This window comes from Canariomyces notabilis (assembly GCF_033297395.1).
Source record: "Canariomyces notabilis strain CBS 508.74 unplaced genomic scaffold N656scaffold_4, whole genome shotgun sequence".
In the NCBI taxonomy this organism is placed as follows: domain Eukaryota; kingdom Fungi; phylum Ascomycota; class Sordariomycetes; order Sordariales; family Chaetomiaceae; genus Canariomyces; species Canariomyces notabilis.
This window is the reverse complement of record NW_027041826.1, coordinates 663,251-683,580: the sequence shown is the minus strand read 5'-3', so window position 1 is coordinate 683,580 and position 20,330 is coordinate 663,251. Positions and strand designations below refer to the sequence as shown.

The window sequence follows — 20,330 nt, the reverse complement described above, 5'->3', positions numbered from 1 at the left end:
TCCGCCACGAGTTGGAGGCGGAATCTCGTGAAGAGACGGCGATCCCTCCCCAAACATGTGGAATCCCGAGGCCCGGCTGTCGGATCTGGGGAATCGGGGAAGACCGGGTTACAGCTCATGCCTGAGACCGAAGCCGCCCGCAGTGCCACTCTTGTGGCCTTAATGGATCGACAGCATCCCAGCGACCCTTTTCGATCATGTACTGTAAATGCCATCACGCAAGTCGGTCAAGGAATTCCGACTGCCAGCTTGGCACGCAGCCGTTGTACACCCGAACATCTACATTGTGCCGCAACGCCATCCTTATTCCATTCCGGAAGACCCCGCTTTAGGGATTGATTCTTTGGATATCAAACGCCGTAGCAGTTCCCTGAATGCAAATAGGCAACCCATCCTGGCCTATCGCCCTGCATTCCGATCCTGTCATGCACCTCTCGGCGAGGATTTGGCTCGTTATAGAGATACACGTTCCGACTCGTCCTAGCTCCTTTGAAACCCGTTTACTCCTTCGCAGCCGCCCTCCTGGCAGCGGCGCCTCTCAGCTTCTTCTCCGGCTCGGGCTTGACTGGTCTCTGGGATCGGCGGATGGCGCTGGCGCGGGCAACGGCGGCTTGCCGAAGGTCGGGACGGTAGCTGTTCTTGGCGGCCTGGTTGGCAACAGCCTTGTATGTCCTGTGGAAGGATGTTAGTGCTTCTGCCTCCTTTCCTCCGGGCCGGTTTGCACTGACTTGCGGGCTGTCTTGTTGCCGCCGTAGGTGACGGTGTACAACCCAGAAGCGGGCTTGTTGGCAGCAGCCGGCTTCTTGCTGATCACCTGGACACCACCCTTCTCGTTGGGAACAATACCCAGAGCCTAGCCATTTTGCATTAGATCGCAGTTCCGCGCAATTTGGGCGAGTTGGGATTAAGCTGCTAAGTCATCGTACCTTGTCATTGACGAAGCCCGCAAACTGTTCCTTGTCAGCATATGTCGCAGCACCTAGCCTCGGACTTCTCATATCGTACCTTGCGCGAGTGCAGGTTCACCAGGTTGAGGGGATCCCGAGAGAACTGGACAAGGCCACCAGTCTTCTTCCTCTTCACAAGGAAGGAGTTGTTGTTGCCTGGGTCATGAATGCGTCAGAAACCCGTGCAGACCTTCGGATATTGGGTGGAAATACGTACGGGAAATCTCCCAAATGAGGTCGGCCGAAACGTTGGACATTTTGAAGGTGTGGACGTTGGACTCTCGAGCGTTCAGAATCAAGTCGTCAACGAGTTTCCGTGATCTCGAATTTCAGTTCCAACACTTGGGTTTTTTGGACATCGAATGTGGGCTCGCCTAACATACCGTTTCAGGCTAGGCTCTTATTTCCTCGGCGCGATAAACTGGCCCAAACTCGGCTTGGTTAGCAACCCATTACATTAATAGGGATGGTCCGTGCATGTTGTACGGGAGCTACGGTACACTATTCCTCCCTGGTGTGATCCACTGACGGGAGGTCGCCAAGCGGCTGACGAACAAAGCCACTTGCTCAACTGTTTGCTTCAGGTCGGCAGGTTGATCGCCGCCTCCTCGATGACCTGCTATCGACAATTAGGGTCCCCTATCAACTGGCAAGAGGAAATGCGCATCTAACCCGTGTCGCGCACTATTTCTCCTCTTCATTTCGTTAATCGTTTTCCTTCTTTACCATCTTGCAACAGTCTCCGCCCTTCCCGAACCGGCGCATCCATCGTGCGGCGACTCCAGCGAGGTTTCACAATCAACCGTCGCAAGCCAACCCACGCAAAAGAACGCCCCAACAGTCCCAAGTAAATAACATCAAAGAAAGAAGAGAACAAAGGGATCGGCATGGCCTACCTCCTCTACTACAGCCTGACCCTTCTCACCTTCCTTTTAACCACAACCCTATACCTCTCCCGCGCCCGATGGCTCCCGGCCTTACAGTCCTCCCTCTCCCAGGTTTCCTTCCGTTTCCCCGGGGGTGACTACCTCTACTCACGCCTTAGCACCGGCCCCGGTGCCGGTTCGTTTGAGGGAGACATCGAAGCAGGCCTGTCCTCATCCACTTTCGACTTGTCAGGCAATATCCAGGACGGTGACACACGAGCTGGACTGGGTGACGCGGCGAAACGGGAAATCGTCAAGATCATGAAGAAAAGGCGGATGCTGTTTGATGAGGCGCGCAGAGTATACATGGAGCAGAAATTCAAAGAGAATGGGATTGGGGCGGATGGGCGGCCGCGGGATCCGAAGTTCGTGAGCTTTTCGTGAGATGGATGGAATGGTCGTCTCTCACTCTGTCTGAGTTTTAATCGCACCAATATCTACTTGTTTATCTCCTTGCGTTTCGTTTGGGAAGCGTTTGGCTTGGCGGGTGGTGGCATTAGTTCGAGATGTTCAGCAGCTGACAGCTGTGCTATCTTTTAGTCTTTCCTTCCCTTGTACATCAGGGCCTTTTCTTATGTATATTTCATTACGCTTGAGGCATTGGCTGGTTGTCTGGAAGGAACGGGAGGCTCGCTGTTGTGAGTCGAACTTGAATCTCGGTCTTGAGCAGGTGGATGGAGGAATAGGGAGGTCACCCTCCTGCTGGGCTCCTCTGATCCCTGAATCTCGCTCCTATTATGGCGCTATATTGACATGTATCCCATCAGAAACCTGGACGGGTGCCGGTTGGATAACCCCTCACCCAACGCTGAATACCTCCCGTCATGGGAATGAGAGCCTGGGAATCAAACTCAACCCTACTTGCAGCCTGGACGCCTTATTCAGGCTCAGGTCTTTACCTGATCCTTCCTATCTTAACTCTCTCCGCTGCAGGTGCTTATCTAGCTTCAATGCCTTTCCTTGGATACTCGTTTGATGCCCCGGCAAAGCATGTCCCTCCAACCGTAAGAGGTAATTGCCCTATTCTTTCAAACGGTCGCTAACACGTGCAACTGAAAGCCAGTGGCAGAGGCGGATGAGCGGAGGCAAGTAGGCAACTTATCATTTGGATAGCCATCAGATTTCTGAGATAACGAACGCTCGATGCAGGCCGGGGCCATTGCTGACAACAGGACGATTAGTCGAACTGCGGGCATGCTGCAAGGTAAGCAGCCTTATGCCACTTGAGTGAGAAATGGAGCTTCCAGAGGATTTTGCCGCCGACAGATTCGGCAGTGAGCAGAAGTCTCTTGAGCAGACAGGTCTGGATGTTCTATTCTGTAGGTGCCTATACCGTATATGTCTGGTGGTATCCCGCTACCCGTAATCCAACTTACCTGTAGGCTTGGACCAGAGCAAGACCCTAATAGTTACATAGGGGACGTAAAGTTGGAGAGCGACCGCCACTGCCACTTGGCTGCTTCGAAGCATTGGTAGAACCCCAGTCACTTCAGGGATCCCGTACTAAAGTATGAATTTGGGTCAATTGGATATGTTTGGCGATGTCCCGGCAGTGCTATGGTTGCAACCTTCCAGGCTGACAGTTCGAGAACCTAAGTCAGCAACAGCCTCGGACATCTGCAAAGCGGCATTGCTATGATTCCTGGGACTTGGCAATAAGATGACCTCAAAGCATTTATTTGGCCGTGCTAACAGATGTGTTGTACGTACTGCGTCTTATTAATCCATGCTCTTCTCTTCTTGGAGCTAAGTCGACTCGTCGAGCCCTCTCCCGCCAAACCTGCCATCGACCGGGTGCATAGGTGACAATTCCAGGTTGACAGTGTGCTCGCCAATTACAGGGTGGGCTCGGGCCGTGGGCCCACTTCCCGATTTCGGTTTGGTGTCATGTGCATCGGATCTGGTCCCCGCTCGAGCACTGCGCAACACACCCAACCCAGAAGCACAGCCTGAGATCTTGCAACAAAATTGCAAGTGGTGACTGGTGAGTGGTTCCCCGCCCCAAACTCTCCTTTGCCCAACCCCAACAGGAACTGATTGCCAACGCTTCGAGGTGCTGCTTTGCGGCCAATACTCTACTAACTGCATCGTCAGGAAATTGAGGAGCTTTGCTGTTGATAACCTCAGGCATGATTAGAGCAGTGAGGATGGCCTAGAGGTTAAAACAGCAGCCCCCCCCAAGGGCCCAATCTGCTCGGATAATGTGAGCAGCGGTCCAAATGAGGCACCAGCTCAACTTTCCATGCACATGATGCATCTTCAACACCGACTGGCCGTCAGAAATGCACGAGATGGGCCAGCCAGCACAGATAGGCGAGCCAGGCGAGCTGCGCATCAAGCCGCAACACCCGACACAATGAGCGGATGTACGACCTTGCGCATTTGCCTACTGTATGTATGTACGCTGCAGCAATGTACTATACATACACTACGTGCATACAATACAGCAACTTAACGTCAGAACACATGACAGCCGCTTGTTCTCGCCCAGTCGGCCACATTCTGCACTTCCCAGCTAACGTTAGGGCGAAGCCTGCAGCCATGCTCTAGGGTGTCCCAAGGTGTGGCACTACTGAGAATTCCCCCTGCACTGGAGGTTGGAAGGGATGTGCTGCTGCTGCTTCTGCTGCATCAGGCTTCCTACACTTGCTGTACTTCACACGCAAACCTGCCCGCACCATCAGACGGTTTCGGTAGGATAAGGCGAGCCATCGGTAACACTCCAGGTGAACCGAAAGGGGCAAGGCTTCCCCGCCTCTTAGCTTCGTTGCCCACACCCCGGGTGTATGCCGTGAAGATGTTGCGCGTGCAGAGCAATGATGCAATACAGCGAGGGTGTGGTTGGAGCGGTGTCATCTTGCCGAGGCCGCACAGCCGGTTCAGACACATTGACCACTGGGTGATAAGAGATGGACCGGATAATGTGCGCAGGCAATGAAGAGGCTTATTGCAACGATCGAAAAGCCTGGCACTGATAGATGCATACGGTATTTGACGGACGTGCCACAAAGTGTGTCACGTACGGAGTCGGGAACTGCTAATATTTCCCAGCACGGCTAGTCAACCTCTAAAGCGTTCTTAATTGTCTCCGTCAACACAGCAATGGACGGAGCCGAGTTACACTCCTATGGTATTCATTGGCTATGGTAGGCTTGGTTTATCTGTCCCGGCCGGTAGTGTAAGTGCGTCGTCTGAGTAAGAAAAAGCAACGCCGGCAATTTTGTGAAAAGTTCCCGTTGCAGGTGGTGGGTGGGTGGTGGGTGGGCGGTGGTTGGTCTCTCGGGAAACAAAACGTGAGCGTGTTTGGAACCACCCCGCTTCTGCACCTCTGCACACACCTCCACTCCCCCACCCTGTTCTTTCCCACCCCTTCCAGAACGGCTGCGCTAAGACAGCCTAGCAATGCACGGGCCCGGGTCCACAGAAGATCCACTCTTCATGCAGACGCCGCATTTCACCCTGGTCCCTGCCTGCCCAGCTCCTAACTTGGATGGTTTTGGGTGGCGCCGGCGCATGTCGGCCAATGTGTTGTAGCACCTTTTTTCCCCTACCTACTGAATGATTTGGCTCGCAGATTGCCTTGCGCTTCCCCAACTTGATCCAGCCGCCCCCTCCGGTCTGGGTCCCTTTTTTTTCCCTTTCCTTCCTCGAACTACCACCGCATTCCTTTCCATCTCAACACCATCACCATCATCGTCCCCTACCCCCGACGACGAGAGTCAATAAACCGCAGTCGTCATTCCGGCCCAAGCCGCGTCGCAACGAACGTGCATCCGATTGCACGCCAAGCTTTACTTTATTCAGTTTCTGCGCGCACGCAGGGACGGTTGGCACCCGGGCAATATTTGTTGATTGGGGGAAAGGAGGACAACGAAGCAGAAAAAAAATTGTCGGATCTAATTGCTATCATCATTACCGACACAGTCCAATCACCGCGTTCGCATTGTCCGCAGTAACCCCCAAAAAAAAACAAAAAAAAAAACAAAAACAAAGACGAGGCCAAGTACTATTCAGACATCTGATCAGACAAGATGTCGATGTATCCGGGCCACCGCGGTATGGGCGGCGTCCCCCCTGGCAACGGCGCCGCCCGTGTGAACGAGCTCCTCGACCAGATCCGTGCCGAGGTCGAGGCGTACGCTCGACAGACCGAGGGATACGAGCATCAAAGTAAGCCTCCGTTCCCGGGCTGGATCGTGAATGAATGGCGAGCTTGGCGCCTCCCGTTGATAAGGATTCCCGGCTCTAACCGCATTGCAAAATAGTCCAAGCTCAGGTTCAGGAGATGAATCTGATCCGCGAAAAGGTTTACCAGATGGAGCAGACGCAAATCAGCCTCAAGCAGAAGTAAGTTATCAGCATTAATCCCCCCTCGTTAGCCACGCGCTCACGTAGTGGTCAGGTATGATGACGAGATCAACCTGTTGCGCCGCCAACTGGAGGCCCGTGGAGGCCCGCCCGGTCACTTGAACCCACCTTCTCAACATGTCGGCCCGCCGCAGCAGCCGCCCCAGATTGGCAACCCGGGAGCCAATACTATCATTGGCGCTATCCTTTCGGGCCAAGCAGTCGGCCAAGGTGGCCTGGCCCCTCCGCCGCACCCACCGCAGCAGGAACAGCAGCCGCCGCACATGCCTCCGGCTCCTCCTGGATTGCAGGGTCCCCCGCCTCCGCCGCCTCCGCCGTCTCAGCAGCCTCCGTTCCAGCAGCAATATCCGCAGGGGCCTGCCCCGGGTGGTTTTCCTCCCCAACCCCCCCAAAGCACGGCATCGCCGGGGCCCGGTAGCAAGCGAGCCATCGGTAGACCGCCGGCGGGTGGCCCGGCCACTCCTCAGATCAATACTCCGGTCCCCTACAATGGCCCTGGCCAGTCTCCGCAAGTTCCGACCCATCCGACCCCAGATCATGCTCGGATGGTGCAGCATCCTGCTCCGCCTCCTCCTCAGACCAACTCCCTGGGCGATCTCGACGTCGAGCGTCTTCCGAACCACATCAAGAAGGTCAGAGACGATTGGTGGGCCATCTTCAACCAGCATGTGCCCCGTGTCCTGGATGTTGAGCTTGTCCACACCCTGCAGCATGAGAGTGTTGTATGCTGCGTGAGATTCAGCCATGACGGCAAATATGTTGCGACTGGGTGCAACAGATCCGCCCAGATTTACGACGTCGCCACGGGTGATAAGATTTGTGTCCTCCAGGACGAGAGCATTGATTTGAATGGAGATCTATACATTAGAAGCGTCTGCTTCAGTCCCGATGGCAGGTACCTCGCTACCGGCGCCGAAGACAAGCTGATCCGAGTAAGTTCTGGGCTCCCAAAATGGTACCCCGCCGGCTCTTGTGTATACTGATTCGTCCAGGTCTGGGACATCCAAGCAAGACAGATCCGTAACACGTTCCATGGCCATGAGCAAGATATCTACTCACTCGACTTTGCGCGTGACGGACGCACCATTGCATCCGGCAGCGGCGATAGGACCGTTCGGCTGTGGGATATCGAGACCGGCCAGAGCACCATGACGCTAAGCATAGAGGACGGTGTCACGACCGTAGCCATTTCTCCCGACACCAAGTTCGTCGCTGCCGGCTCTCTTGACAAGAGCGTCCGGGTTTGGGACATCAAGTCCGGTTTCCTTGTCGAACGGCTCGAGGGCCCAGACGGTCATAAAGACAGTGTCTACAGCGTCGCTTTCTCGCCCAACGCCCGCGAACTTGTCAGCGGAAGCTTGGACAAGACGATCAAAATGTGGGAGCTGACGGCCTCACGGCCGATGCCACAGCAGCAGCCTCTCAAGGGAGGGCGGTGCATCAAGACGTTCGAGGGCCACAGGGTATGTTTGTCTGTTTGGTTTGTCCCACCATTTTCCTCTTCACATCACTAACACGATAATGCAAACAGGACTTTGTCCTTAGCGTGGCGCTGACCCCCGACGCCGAGTGGGTCCTGTCGGGATCCAAGGACCGTGGCGTCCAATTCTGGGACCCCCGCACCGGCCACACGCAGCTCATGCTGCAGGGCCACAAGAACTCGGTCATTTCGGTCGCGCCCAGCCCTGTGCCCACGCCGACCGGGGGCTTCTTTGCTACGGGGTCCGGAGATATGAGGGCCCGCGTCTGGTCGTATACCCGCTTGGACCGGAGACCGTAGGGCGGGTCCGGTTGTAGAGTGGAGGAGGAAATAGAACAGAGTGATTATTGGTGAGAGGGAACCTCTACTCGCAGGTTAAGCTGGCTGGTTTGCACTCTGTTTTCCCTTCCTTGAATGGGGTTATAATTCTTACGGATTGCGATGTAACTGTCCCGTCTGAAGCCATCCTGTCCTTGGGGTGGGAAAGTGGAGGTGGTGAAGGCATGCCGGCCTGCCCGCTACCGCTTCGTAAGCGGTTGATTGGGCAGCCCCTTTTTGTCGGTATCATGTCATGTGGTGTTGCGTTAGCTTGGGCGGTGTGCCTCTAAACTCCTTTTCCTAATCTGGATGTCGTGGCGTCAGGAATAAGATGGATGGATGATCGAAGGGTGGAATTGAGCCCTTGTTTCCTCTCAGATTTGCTTTAGGTTTGTCACTTGCTGGTTTGATGCGGGCTTGGGTGTCTCCGCGCTGCGCAGCTCACTGCCTTGAGGATAAAGTATCCAATGGCTATGCTCTGGCTTCCAACGGTACGGAGTAGTAGACCTGCTTTGAATTGTTTGTTCATCTCCGGCCAGGGGTATACAAGCACACATGGTATCTAGGATTCTCTTCGTGGAATGTTACCTAGCATCAAGGACACCAACGGTGGATGACCGAGTCCGACCATACCTTATACTAGTCCTCCAAAGATATCGTCAAACTCATCGCCCTTCTTACGCTTCTTTTTCTTTGGCTTCTTCACCTTGTCTTTGTCGAGCGCGCTGAATATGTCATCGAACTCGTCGCCACCGCCCCCTTTAAGCCTCTTTTTCATGCGCTTCTCTATCACCGGCGGCCCTATGCTTGGGCTGTCTTTGCGGGTTTCTTGGTTTCCCACCTCGACTGGCGGTTCTGATATTGACCCGGAACTCAGGCCTGCTGTCAACTTACTGCTGGTAAAACCGGTGGGCTCGGTCTGTGCTGATGTTGGCGCTGGTGCCGGCGTCGATCCGGTCGAAGTCCCCCGCTCGATTGACAGGAGAATGATCTCATCCCTTGAGACGGCTACGCCCATGTCGGTGTCTCCGTCTAAATCAAGAGTTTGGGGCTGGGGCATGGTTTTGTCGAGCGCGATGTTGCCGTCAGGCGGCGAGGGATTTGAGTTTGGTAGTGGCCCTGGTGTGTCGTCTGTTGCTGCTCCCTCGGCATCGGTTTCCAAGAGTGCATCGTTGGGCAAGGGGGTAAATGGTGCAAGGGCTTTGTCGATCTGTGCTAGAACGCCCAGGAGCATCAGTCCGAGATGGGCAAACTGGCGGTCTGTGGAGAGCTGGGTGAAGGCACTGTACACAATAACGGTTGTTAATTTGGAGCATAGATAACGGACTATATTGCATCGCAGCCCGTGATGGATGAAGAACTACAACAAAGGCTGGCAACTTACAGATAGGCTCTCGGCGCTAGGGTCCAACGAAGATGCTCTGCCCTTTTCTTAACCTCCAGATTCCCCTCTTCCGTATCATCGCCCCCTTCCTTCTTCTTCTTCGTCTTCCCTCTTGCCCGAATCCTCTCTAGTCTTTCAGCATCTGGTACGCCAGCTTCCAAACACACCAGCATCTTGCGCGTGTGCCGGCGCAGCATGTCGGCTTGAGCCCACCATTTGGAAAGGCGATGCTGATTCTTGTTCCGGTGGTGGAAGCGCTCGAGGATTTCAAGAGCAGGCGAGATGGACGAAATGGCTGCGTTGAGAGTTGCCAAGGCGAGGGTCGGGGGCAGCTCTGCGGCTGGTGTTGCTGACATGGACAGTGAGCTCCGAGTTGGGCGAGCCGAGATATTGAAGCAAAAGGGTGAAATGAATCCGACGAGCTCCTCACGAAAGCATATCAGTGTTGAGTATGCATAGGGTTAGTGCTCAAAAAGTTCAATCAGAGATGGAATAGAGGTGAGTTAAAGGACCCCAATTTGATGACTATTCATATGATTTCGTGTAAGTGAGAGCCAATCTGAATTGAAGAGGGGAAGCACAGGTGAGTGAAAAGTGAGGTCGGAAATAATGTGGGGTTAGGGTTATACATGGACAAGGTCTTCACAACATCCTCTCGATGTCAAGGCTGTGATACTTCATGGTGTAGGTGGCCCGGATAGACTCATGGTTGAATATGGCGTAGACCAATCCTGCGTGCTGAAGGCTGAGAAGTTGCTCTACGCCATATTCAACCATGTCTATTCGGGCGCAAATAAACAAACAGCCCGAATAAGTAACAAACGACTCTTAGAAGACATGGCTAAAAAAAGTCACCCCCCCGGGGAGTCGAACCCCGCGCAACGGAGTCTGTTGTTCTGAGGCAATGATAGCCCTGAATGAGAATCCGCTATGTTACCGATACACCAGAGGGGTTGTTTGTGTTGGAAGTTGCAAGAGAGAAACTCAACTCGTATAGTCAGTGGGCAGGCCGGAGGTGGAAGGAGCTGCCGGTTTCCGCCTGTGTCGTGGTAGCGAGGAGCACCTCAGGTGCCACTTCCCGAGGGCAAACACCCAGTCAAGGCAAAACTAATTGTTCTGAAGTAATCTCTGGGGGTAGAGTAGCACGTCAACCAACATGACTCTGGTGGTTACAACACACTAGCCGCGAACGACGTGCCACGGCAACAGTATATTAGGTATACCCGACCAGGCCAAATCCCGCCAACATGTGGTTATCAATATCAATAGGATGCTCGTGTAATGGCTGGTAAACCAACCCGTTCCAGTCCCAACCGACCCTAAAACTCCCGTCCCATCGCCAGGCCACGATAAGTAGCTAGATACCGCATAACCCATAGTAGACAAGACCCATGCTATCCCAGAAGCACTATCCTCTCGAAACCTGCCATGAGCGCTGAGCTTTAGCATATCTTCACGCCGCATATCTCAACCCCCTTGGTCTCAACATACGCCCGGCGGGAGAAATACCTGGCCGTAACCTCGCGCACAAAGTCGGCATCGGCCTGGCTCCACACATCCAGCCCCATTTGGGCAAGGGCATCACTATCGACCCTCACCCACCCCCTACTGTTCCCAGTATCCAGTAGCCTTGCCTCTTCGCTGCTGCCTTCCTCTTCGCTCAGCGAAGCACGAGAAACTGAGCGGGCTCCAGCCCCCTCGCCATCAAACTCCCCGCCTATCCCCAGTCCCGGTGCCAGATCCAACAGATCATCGTCATCCGCCGAGTCGACAATATCCGCCAGGACGGATAACACATTGGTGGTCAAACGGTGGAAGTACGCTACCACCGCCAGCTCAAGTCGAGCCTGGCATTCATCATCCCCTCGCTCGTCCTCTTCTTCGCCCTCCCCATCGTCCCCTTCCCCTTCCGTAGCATCGCCACCTCCCAACCGCCGCTGCCCAGGGGTAAGCTGGCCCCACGAATCCACCATTCCCTCACCGCGACTGTCATGGGGTAAGCTACCGCTCTCCGCGCCGCTGTCGCCAAAACTGGTCTTTTTCTGACCCCCAGCAACAGCGGGTGCCATGACAGGTGACAGCGGCGCCAACCCGGCCAGAAGCGCGGCGTCATGGCTGTGCTCGTCAACCTCGTCACCGTGACGTTTCTCGCCCGCCGAGGCCCACCACATAAAGCCGTTGTACGCGAGCGCAGCCCAGGTGGTGGGTTCGACGATGGCCTCCGTCTCGGCGTAGTCGGCCGAGGCGCCTGGACCGGCTATTGACAGGCTTCTTGTTGCATGGTGGCGGTGCGGGTCCTGGGTAGCCGTTCCCGGTCGGGAGGACGAGGACAGGCGGATGGCTGGGGTTGCGGGAGTAGAAACGGCGTCGCTCGTTTCCGAGCGCAGGCTCCGCGTGTCGGATGTAGGGTTGGGGTGGGGATGGACCGAGGCTGATGTTGCCGCGGCCAGCCGGCTGAGACCAATGGTGAGGGAGCGAAAGCGGCGGAGGTCGCGCTGCGTTGCTTTGACCGGGACGCCCTTTGGGCATTCTACGGTTGGCCAGACACGTTGCTTGGCGTTGGAGGAGTAGGCTGGGGGCATGGTGATCAACATATCCCAGAGGCCGTCCTTCATGGCGAGGATGCTGTCGGTGGTGCATGCCACCCATCCCGAGCTGGCGTCGTCGAGGTTGATTGGATCGTCGTGATTGTCCGCCTGGCTGGCCCGCTTTAGCGCGGCTTGATGCTCTAGTAGATAGGATATGTCGTGCACGCCGATGGTGAAGAGTGGCCGCAGGCGCTGGACCGGAGCAGAGGGGTCTATTACGTCGCAGACGGATGAAGGGATGTTTGACAAGACGGAGATATCGTAGACTATGACATGTCAGCCAACCGCGTAGAGACTGTGCAAGGCGCGGTACATACCAAAGTTGCAAATCTCGTGCACTGGCGCGTGACAAGAAATCAAGATGCGCTTGCGCAGCAGAGCGGCGCGGTGAATGGGAAAGATCAAGGGACCAAACGTGTCCAATAGCGAGGTGAGGCTCCAGGCCGGGTGAAACGGAGACAGCGTATGGCCGGGGGGGATCAAGGCGGCGCCGTCTGAGGCAGACCGACTCCTTGCATGGCCTTTGCCCAGTCCGGGACGGCTCGTTTTGACGCTGAGGACAGGTGAAGCCAGCGGAGTATCCTTCAATGGCTGGAGCACCGATGTCTCGCGAGCGCCGTTCTTCTCCCAGTACTCCTCCAAAAGCTGCGTTCGTTTCCGATCCGCAGCCAATTCGGCGGCAATTGCCTTCAATGCCTCGGCGTGACGCCAGGCTCTCCCGAGCCGGCCATAGCTCAGAGGCACGAGGATGCCGACAGCGATCATGCGCGCGTGGCGGGTTTCTTCCTCGTCGGTGGGCGTGTTGACGAAGGCGCTGAGGCCGGCATGGCCGCCATCATGGACAAAGTATATAAGGTCGTCGGGCACCGTGTGCAGACCCGAGGGCAAGCTCTTGTATTCGACGGTGCCTTCGAGGTCGAGACCTGGTACGGCGCGTTTCCAGACAATTGTGTAACCGGCCTTGACGTCAAAATCTATGAGGAAGAGGGCGGATATGAGGGGCAGGTCGGGCAAAAGTCCTGAGGCGGTGAGCTGTGGGAACCGTACGGAAAGGGCCGGGTGCCCGCGACGAGATGCCGCCATGGACCGCAGATTGGAGAAGCCGCCGACCTTTGAGAGAGAGAGAGAATAGAAAGACCGTCGAGGGAGCGATCACAGCGACGCAACCATGGCCATCGACGAACTGCCAGGTGGGCCCGAGAGAAGAGCTTGACAATTGCGAGCCAGACTACGCAACGGTAGCAACCGGTGATAGCGCGACAAGTGAGGGCGCGGGAAGCTGTCGTGATCGAAAGGTGTCTAGGTGAAGGAAAGTAGTAAGTAGTAGGTTGTAGGATGGTGAACAGACTGTGTACTGTACATACTGTGTAGTTACCGTGGGTGAACTGCGGCTAAAATTCGTTACAGCGCCTATCATTCTGATTCAGCTGCCCTGCCACAGGTGACAGCAGTGTCTCACAGCAGACATCAAACCTTTCGTTACCGCACAATATGCCATCTGTTGCAAAAAGCCCTTGGTCTTTCAGCATCCAGGTTTGATATGATTTCTCAGGATTGTCCAACACATTTATAAGAGAAAGCCCCCTGCTATACTATATGGACTCGGCCGAACCGGGTTGTTGGACCTTGCAGTCACGGATGGACATTGCCGGGGATATACTGTAGAAGTCTCCAATCTCCAATCAAGATGGCGCCGCACACTCCCGGTACAATTCTCGTGGAAAATAACCTTAGAGTAGTATAGTTCCAGACGAATCATAAGTGGTAGTGTAGTGCTTGCCTCCAAATGACGACCGAAATATCTGCGTTCCGGGTCCTGAGTCTTGACGGTCACTGACATCCGAGCTTCGGCGAATGTCTGTGAGTGTCAATTGATACCAACCTAAGTTCCTCACAAGTTGACCCCAAATATGATTTGTTAGCCCCAACAGGACTGGAACCTCGGGAAAGATCTTGTGGGGTCATGCCACGCTTGCGGTCTTGGCGTCCCGTTGAGTCTCGTGGACGGGTATCCACGATGTATTTGGCAAAGCCAGCTTCCAGTTTACCAGTGAGTATTCACATTGCAAGAGGCCCATTCGGAAATATATACATTCGTTCTCGATGCATGATTAGGACAAATCATATTCAAATTTTTCAGGATGAATGCCAGTTGGTTTCAAAGTGCTTTTGGGTAAAGACTCTATCAAGGGGGTACTTCCAGAACCCCTTACGGGAAGGCTGCATTGAATTCCCCACAGCACAACAGCCTTGCAGTTCAACAGCGAAACCGCCATGTCGGTCGTCTCAATTTTTTTTCGCGCCTTCCACAACAGGTTATTGTAGCCTCGGTGAGGTCACACGCCCACCTCGCCCTGTAGTCGACTCCTATTAAGGCGTAGGCACGAAGGATATCGAAACATGCCATCTCATACCCGGTGAATCCGACATCCTCTCCTGGCATCGAGAGACCCATCGAGCTGCCCTGTTCGCGCTACACGGGCTCCTGCGAAACCACTCCACCGCCCGTGGATCAGCTACAGGGACATCGGTGGCTAACTGCGTGCCGATCCGACCTATCAGCGGCAATTTAAAGGGGTTGAGCTACCTAGTGACAGCCGTCAAAGACCTAACCTAACCCACAAACCCCTTTTCTCTGGTCCCTTGGCCGAACCTTGGTTCTGCAGGCGCGCTGGAACATTGAAACCCGATACACAGCTGGGCGTGCCGGAGCAGCCTGTCGTCCCGTCTCTACATCAACGACAGACTCGACCCCGCGCAAACAACTGGGCTGTCGCCCTTGCCTGCCGTAGACCCAACACTGGACACACCTAACTATGGCGACCATTCTCGCCTACATCGACTACTGCCTCGCTGTCTGGGTTGCTGCAATTGTGTCGGCCTACCTGCTCTCGGCTGTCGGGGTTCCTAAAGCCGACTTTGCGGCCCGATCGCTGGCCTCATTGTTGGCACTAATCACTAGCTCGCTCTACGGTGTCGTCGCGTCAGTTGCCCTCCGCCTCGTTGGCTACGGCCAGCTCGCGCAATGGACCGTAGCCCGCAGTTTCAAGTACAGCATGCGCCTGGCGACGGGGGTGACGTTTGACATCGAAGACCCGCATGGCTACCTTAACAAGACCCGTCCCGCCGTCATCGTGGGTAACCATCAAACCGAACTCGACGTGCTCATGCTGGGTTGCATGTTCCCCAAGTACTGCAGCGTGACGGCCAAGGCTTCGCTGAAGTGGGTTCCCTTCCTGGGCTGGTTCATGTCCCTGAGCGGCAGCATCTTCCTTCACCGCACCAACAGCAAGGATTCGCGCGAGAAGATGCGCGGCGCCGCCGACGAGATCCGCAACAAGCGCCAAAGCGTCTACATGTTCCCCGAGGGCACGCGCAGCTATGCCAAGATGCCCTCAGTGCTGCCTTTCAAGAAGGGTGCCTTCCACCTCGCCGTGCAGGCGCAGGTGCCCATCATACCTGTCGTCGTGGCGAACTACAGCCATATCTACTACCCCAAGGGGTTCGTCTTCAAGTCCGGAAGAATACCTTGCAAGGGTAAGCCGTCACCTTACTCATGCTTTGCCTCTCAATTTCGGCGAGGCTGACTTACACGGGCAGTTCTTGAACCCATCTCAACCGAAGGGCTCACCGCCGCCGACGTTGACGGGCTGGTGAGGGGCACTCGCGAGTTGATGCTCAAGGAGCTCCTCACCCTGACAGAGAAGGCACGTGGGCAAGCTGGTGCCGTTCGCGAGACGCCCGGAGCTAACGGCTTCGCCATGTCGACGGGGACCGAGCTCAGAGTTGCTGCATGAGGCGTTACGCACCTCCATTTTGCCTACGTTGTGCGCCGATACCCAGGGTATCAGAGGGCGTCAGCTACGGACGGACTCGCCGACCCCCTTTCCCCCGGTGTTCACCGTCTCACCCGAATGGACAGTCCGCCCTTCGGGACGGGATCCCGACCACACATTTTATATGTTGTTCTTCATTCCAGGAGTCGGTCCGCGTCTGTTGTACAAGCATTCATATGAGCGCACAAGCATTTTTTGGGCCACAGAGACGAGGAATGGGTTTACGAAGCTTGCACCAGTCTTAGTTAACGACATGACGAGGCGCTGGTGTTTGGCGACTTTTTTTCTAAAAGGTCTGGGGGTTGCAATGGATAGACGAGAACAAATCCAGGAATACCCGACGTGAATACTGTTTTGTGGGCGGCTTGTGAGGCGCCTTTCCTCCGACTATATCCTAGAGGGCAAGACAATGTAACAGACTTACCTATATCCTCCAAGATGTGTGCCCTCGCTGCCTTTGTATGCGAATACTCCTCTGCTTAAGAAGTCGGAGATGCTATGGCCTCTTTATTTCTATCCACCCATCCGCCCACAGCCCCGGTTGCTTTTGCTCGTACATCACTCTTTTCTCTTCGCTGCAGCTTGTCTACTTGTCATATGACACCGTGTTTACCAACAGAAACCAGCGTCTTTCCCTAATTCTCTGATACATACAGGGATATGAACTCCCCAAAGACCCTGACTTACGCCGCCCAGCGTCCTAAATTTTTCAAAACACACCCTTCCCCATCCGGCTGCCTCTTGACGAGCCTCCCAATCCGGTAAACCCTCTCCCCCTGCTCCTCCAGCCTCTGCACCACCTGGTCTGCCGCCTCAGCCGCGACAGCCAGCACCATGCCAATGCCGTTATTGAACGCCCTGGCCATCTCGGCGGGCTCTACTGACTGGGCGAGCCACTTGAAGACCGGGGGAACCTCCCATGAGGCAACATCAATCTCGGCCGCGAGATGGCGGGGCAGCATGCGGGGTACATTCTCGGTAAGCCCGCCGCCGGTGATGTGGGCCATTCCCTTGACGGCCGGCCCCGTGGCCGAGTCAGCGAGGACGGCCAGCAGGGGCTTGACATAGATCCTGGTTGGGGTGAGGAGGGCGTGGCCGAGAGAGACTCCCGAGTCGTCCCAAGGCGCCGGGTCGGTGTACTCCAGGCCGCGGGTCTTGACGATCTTGCGGACGAGGGAGAAACCGTTGGAGTGGACCCCCGATGAGGCCATACCGATGAGGACGTCACCCTCGAGCATGGCGTCTTTCCGTGGAAGGCGCTGACTGGCGCGCATGACGCCGATGGCGGCGCCGGCGGCATCGTAGTCGTCGCCCGAGTACAGGTCGGGCATCTCAGCCGTCTCGCCGCCTACGAGAGCGCAGCCGGCCTGGATGCACCCCTTCGCGACGCCCTCGACGAACGAGGTGGCAACTGACACGTCGAGGTGGCTGCAGCCGTAGTAGTCGAGGAACATGAATGGTTCGGCACCCTGGACGACTAAGTCGTTGACGTTCATGGCGACGAGATCGATGCCAACCGTGTCGTGCTTGTTCATCTTCTGGGCGATGATGAGCTTGGTGCCGACGCCGTCGATGGCGCCGACGATAATGGGCGCGCCGGGATGGCCGGCGGCGGAGAGGTCGACCTCGCCGCCGAAGCCCCCGATCACGGCGTCTGCGCCTGGCCGGCGTGTGGTGGCTACGGCTGCTTTGATGCGCTCGACGAGTTCGTTGCCCGCGTCGATGCTCACGCCGGACTGGGCGTAGGTGAGCTTGCTCGAGGCGTCGGCTTTGCGGAAGGCACGGTGGGCGATGTCCTTGCGGTAGTACATGCCTTCGAAGTTGATTAGCTTGACGCCCTCGTAGGCCTTGTCAACTGCCGCTCGGAGTGAATCCCCGACTGCGTTGGCGGCAATGACTCGGCCGCCCGAGCTCAGCAATGAAACGCCCGAGAGCTTTGTTCCGGCATGGAAGATCGTGACGTCCTGGGGCGAAGCGGCCACCTGCATCGGGATGTTCTTCGGGTAGGACTCGGGGTAGCCGGGGGCGGCAACAACCACGGTGGTGCTGAATTTGGACGAGACCTTGACCGGGATATCTTCAAGGTACGGGACGGGCCCGGCGCATGCATACATGATCTTTGCCAGGTCCGACTCGAGTAAGGGGAGCACTGTTTGGGTCTCCGGATCGCCGAAGCGCACGTTGTACTCCAGCACTTTGGGCGTGCCGTCGGGTGCGATCATCAAACCCGTGAAGAGGCAGCCACGAAAGGGGAACCCGTCCTTGCGCATGCCGTCGATGGTGGGCTGAAGAATCTCACGCTCGATACGCGCAATCAGCTCCGGTGTGGCGAGCTTCGTCGGGGCATAGCATCCCATGCCGCCTGTGTTGAGCCCGGTGTCGCCCTCACCGATTCGCTTGTGGTCCTGAGCCGGTGGCAAGGATTTGATAGTTGTTCCATCGCAGAAGGACAAGATGCTCAGCTCGTCGCCAACCAGGAACTCTTCAATTACAACCTCATCACCAGCAGAGCCAAAAGCTTTGTCCTGCATGATCTCCTTGAGCGCCTGCTGAGCTTCCTCGTGCGTCTGAGGGATTATAACACCCTTTCCTGCTGCCAAGCCGGTGGCCTTGATGACTACATTGTGCTTGACCGTCTTCAAATACTGGCTCGCCTTTTCGTAGTCCGAAAAGTTCTCGTATGCAGCCGTGGGGATGTTGTGCTTTTTCATGAAGTCCTTGGAAAAGGTCTTGCTGCCCTCCATGCGCGCCGCCTCCTTGGATGGACCGAAGACGGGGATACCGGCCTCGCGAAAGTAGCCTTCCACGCCATCGACGAGAGGTGCTTCGGGACCAGGAACAACCAGATTGACCCTATTCCTTCTGGCAAGCTCAACGAGACCGGGGTAGTCGTCGGCGGCCACAGAGGTGTCGTTGGTCACCTTGGGAAGGCCAGCAGTGCCGCCGTTGCCCGGCACGGCGATGATGGACTCCACATGTGGCGACTGCACGAGCTTCCACGCGAGGGCGTGTTCTCGGCCGCCGTTGCCGATGAGCAGGATTCGGAGAGAGGACATTTTCACACCGCGTCACGCGTCACATAGAAGCGGCCTGTCTCTGCCCAGCATGCTGCCCTCCTCGAGCGAGCAAATAAAAGTCAAACCTGGGGAAATTTGCTACCCCTCCCCCGCGTTCAGCGATTAGATAAGCTGGGCCCTGTCACTTATCGGTAAGCGAGCGTCGATTGGCCAATTCACCAATCGCTCTCACTACCATCGTAAGTAGGGAGTTTGACACTCGTCAGACCCTGTCAATGCCCCACATTTGGGGATTGCGAAGGCCTGGCAAGATCTGGCGACGTCTTCAATCGGCCCGTCGAGCACTCCACTGTCAGGGTCTGACGAGTGTCAAACTCCCTACTTACGATGGTAGAGGCTTGTTCAACTTTCCCTCGCCCCTTTTGTTCAATGTCCCTCACAGAAACACATTGCTTCCTTGATCAGGAGCTGGCTCTGCTTGATAACTGGCATATAACGAGCGGCATATGGCACCTAGCCTTGAAGGCTTCGGCCTCGGACCTTCTGTACATTCAACGACAGCTAACGTTCGCACCGTGAGTGGAGAAAGACTCGGACCGCGGCCGTTCATCAAGGCGGCTGACGAGGCTTGGTTAGCCCACTTTCGTACGACCGTCTGATGGCTGGTTGTAGCACAACGTTAATGGGATGGGATGTGTCAGAACGTAGTTGGCGCCATCGTAAGTCCTGAGCGATGAATTGGGTTGCGGCCCAACATCAGGTCGACGGGTGTTCCTACTCCGGACACCCAATTAGCTGGCCGACTAAAGCTTCAGAACAGATGAATATATCAGCAGCTGGGCCTGAGCAAGTCACATTGTGAATTCAGCACAAACATTGAAGAACTGGACGCCAATAGCGAAAACTAGCAGGGTCCGAGGATGAACACGGCGCCATTGCGGTTTGTTGGCTGCACCCAAATGCTGATTGAACGTAGGTGACTTCCGGCTCACCGCATATCATAGGTGAATGATGTCGAAGCCCGCTACGAAGTGCACATCACGGTCTACCGAGGGTGCTTTCCGGTCATTGAGCAGACAACATCCACATGCAAAACAAAACCATACATAAGGTATCCTAATCAAGGTCGCCTTGTTGTGGGGGAAAGTCTGGACCCATTCTCGCCATTCAAGGTTGTGCTGATTGCTGGGGCTTGCGGAGCCAAAGGTGGCCCAAGTGCCCGTCCAAGAGGGCGCAGACCCCACATCCCCTGAAAATGGCCGCAGAGAACTCTTCCGCATCCTCCCTCCACTTACAAACGCAGCTCCTGGACGGCACATGAATCCACGCGAGTAACTCGAAGCCACAGCGCCACTAACTGTCATGCTAGAGAACACACGTCAAAATAAAGCTGAAACACGGTCGAGAAACATGGCTTTGCCGACTACGGCTGTGAAACTTAACACGCCCGAAGCATCGGCATCACC

At 55.8% G+C, this 20,330-nt stretch overlaps 7 protein-coding genes and 1 non-coding gene across 8 annotated transcripts; 3 read left to right on the top strand and 5 right to left on the bottom strand.

Annotated features, from left to right (window-relative positions):
* Positions 1-215: 215 nt before the first annotated feature.
* Positions 216-1,425, bottom strand: N656DRAFT_484874 (ribosomal protein L28e). The gene is made up of 5 exons (XM_064809812.1): positions 1,165-1,425; positions 1,006-1,103; positions 927-950; positions 729-853; positions 216-672 (listed from the first exon to the last, which is right to left on the bottom strand). Exons 1-5 carry the CDS (start codon positions 1,202-1,204, stop codon positions 501-503), a joined length of 459 nt encoding a protein of 152 aa, XP_064672724.1. The 5' UTR covers positions 1,205-1,425; the 3' UTR covers positions 216-500.
* A 409-nt stretch (positions 1,426-1,834) lies between these two features.
* N656DRAFT_835178 (uncharacterized protein) lies at positions 1,835-2,257 on the top strand (the record flags this gene model as incomplete). Its single annotated transcript, XM_064818743.1, has 1 exon — positions 1,835-2,257. The coding sequence occupies one exon, from the start codon at positions 1,835-1,837 to the stop codon at positions 2,255-2,257; it is 423 nt and encodes a 140-aa protein (XP_064672723.1).
* Positions 2,258-5,910: 3,653 nt separating this feature from the next.
* Positions 5,911-8,021, top strand: N656DRAFT_795840 (WD40 repeat-like protein; the record flags this gene model as incomplete). The annotated part of the gene is made up of 5 exons (XM_064817464.1): positions 5,911-6,043; positions 6,139-6,220; positions 6,276-7,173; positions 7,234-7,704; positions 7,773-8,021. 5 exons carry the CDS (start codon positions 5,911-5,913, stop codon positions 8,019-8,021), a joined length of 1,833 nt encoding a protein of 610 aa, XP_064672722.1.
* Positions 8,022-8,467: 446 nt separating this feature from the next.
* On the bottom strand, positions 8,468-10,125 carry N656DRAFT_842942 (uncharacterized protein). The gene is made up of 2 exons (XM_064819066.1): positions 9,424-10,125; positions 8,468-9,322 (listed from the first exon to the last, which is right to left on the bottom strand). The coding sequence occupies exons 1-2, from the start codon at positions 9,777-9,779 to the stop codon at positions 8,674-8,676; spliced, it is 1,005 nt and encodes a 334-aa protein (XP_064672721.1). The 5' UTR covers positions 9,780-10,125; the 3' UTR covers positions 8,468-8,673.
* A 150-nt stretch (positions 10,126-10,275) lies between these two features.
* N656DRAFT_t36 lies at positions 10,276-10,377 on the bottom strand. The gene has a single exon. It is a non-coding gene; the product is annotated as a tRNA-Glu (tRNA).
* A 488-nt stretch (positions 10,378-10,865) lies between these two features.
* N656DRAFT_766419 (uncharacterized protein) lies at positions 10,866-13,094 on the bottom strand (the record flags this gene model as incomplete). Its single annotated transcript, XM_064813476.1, has 2 exons — positions 10,866-12,277; positions 12,329-13,094. 2 exons carry the CDS (start codon positions 13,092-13,094, stop codon positions 10,866-10,868), a joined length of 2,178 nt encoding a protein of 725 aa, XP_064672720.1.
* A 1,733-nt stretch (positions 13,095-14,827) lies between these two features.
* Positions 14,828-15,808, top strand: N656DRAFT_703698 (acyltransferase-domain-containing protein; the record flags this gene model as incomplete). Its single annotated transcript, XM_064811113.1, has 2 exons — positions 14,828-15,548; positions 15,612-15,808. 2 exons carry the CDS (start codon positions 14,828-14,830, stop codon positions 15,806-15,808), a joined length of 918 nt encoding a protein of 305 aa, XP_064672719.1.
* A 521-nt stretch (positions 15,809-16,329) lies between these two features.
* On the bottom strand, positions 16,330-19,389 carry N656DRAFT_776237 (phosphoribosylamine--glycine ligase). Its single transcript, XM_064814597.1, has one exon. It carries the CDS (start codon positions 18,901-18,903, stop codon positions 16,531-16,533), a length of 2,373 nt encoding a protein of 790 aa, XP_064672718.1. The 5' UTR covers positions 18,904-19,389; the 3' UTR covers positions 16,330-16,530.
* Between the last annotated feature and the right edge of the window lie 941 nt (positions 19,390-20,330).

Coding starts and splice junctions, on each gene's coding strand:
- N656DRAFT_484874 (XM_064809812.1), bottom strand. CDS start 1,204: ATGTCCAACGTTTCGGCCGACCTCATTTGGGAGATTTCCC. Junction 854..926: donor CGGGCTTCGTCAATGACAAG/GTACGATGACTT, acceptor CAAAATGGCTAG/GCTCTGGGTATTGTTCCCAA. Junction 673..728: donor GGCAACAAGACAGCCCGCAA/GTCAGTGCAAAC, acceptor ATCCTTCCACAG/GACATACAAGGCTGTTGCCA.
- N656DRAFT_842942 (XM_064819066.1), bottom strand. CDS start 9,779: ATGTCAGCAACACCAGCCGCAGAGCTGCCCCCGACCCTCGCCTTGGCA. Junction 9,323..9,423: donor CTAGCGCCGAGAGCCTATCT/GTAAGTTGCCAG, acceptor TATTGTGTACAG/TGCCTTCACCCAGCTCTCCA.
- N656DRAFT_776237 (XM_064814597.1), bottom strand. CDS start 18,903: ATGTCCTCTCTCCGAATCCTGCTCATCGGCAACGGCGGCCGAGAACAC.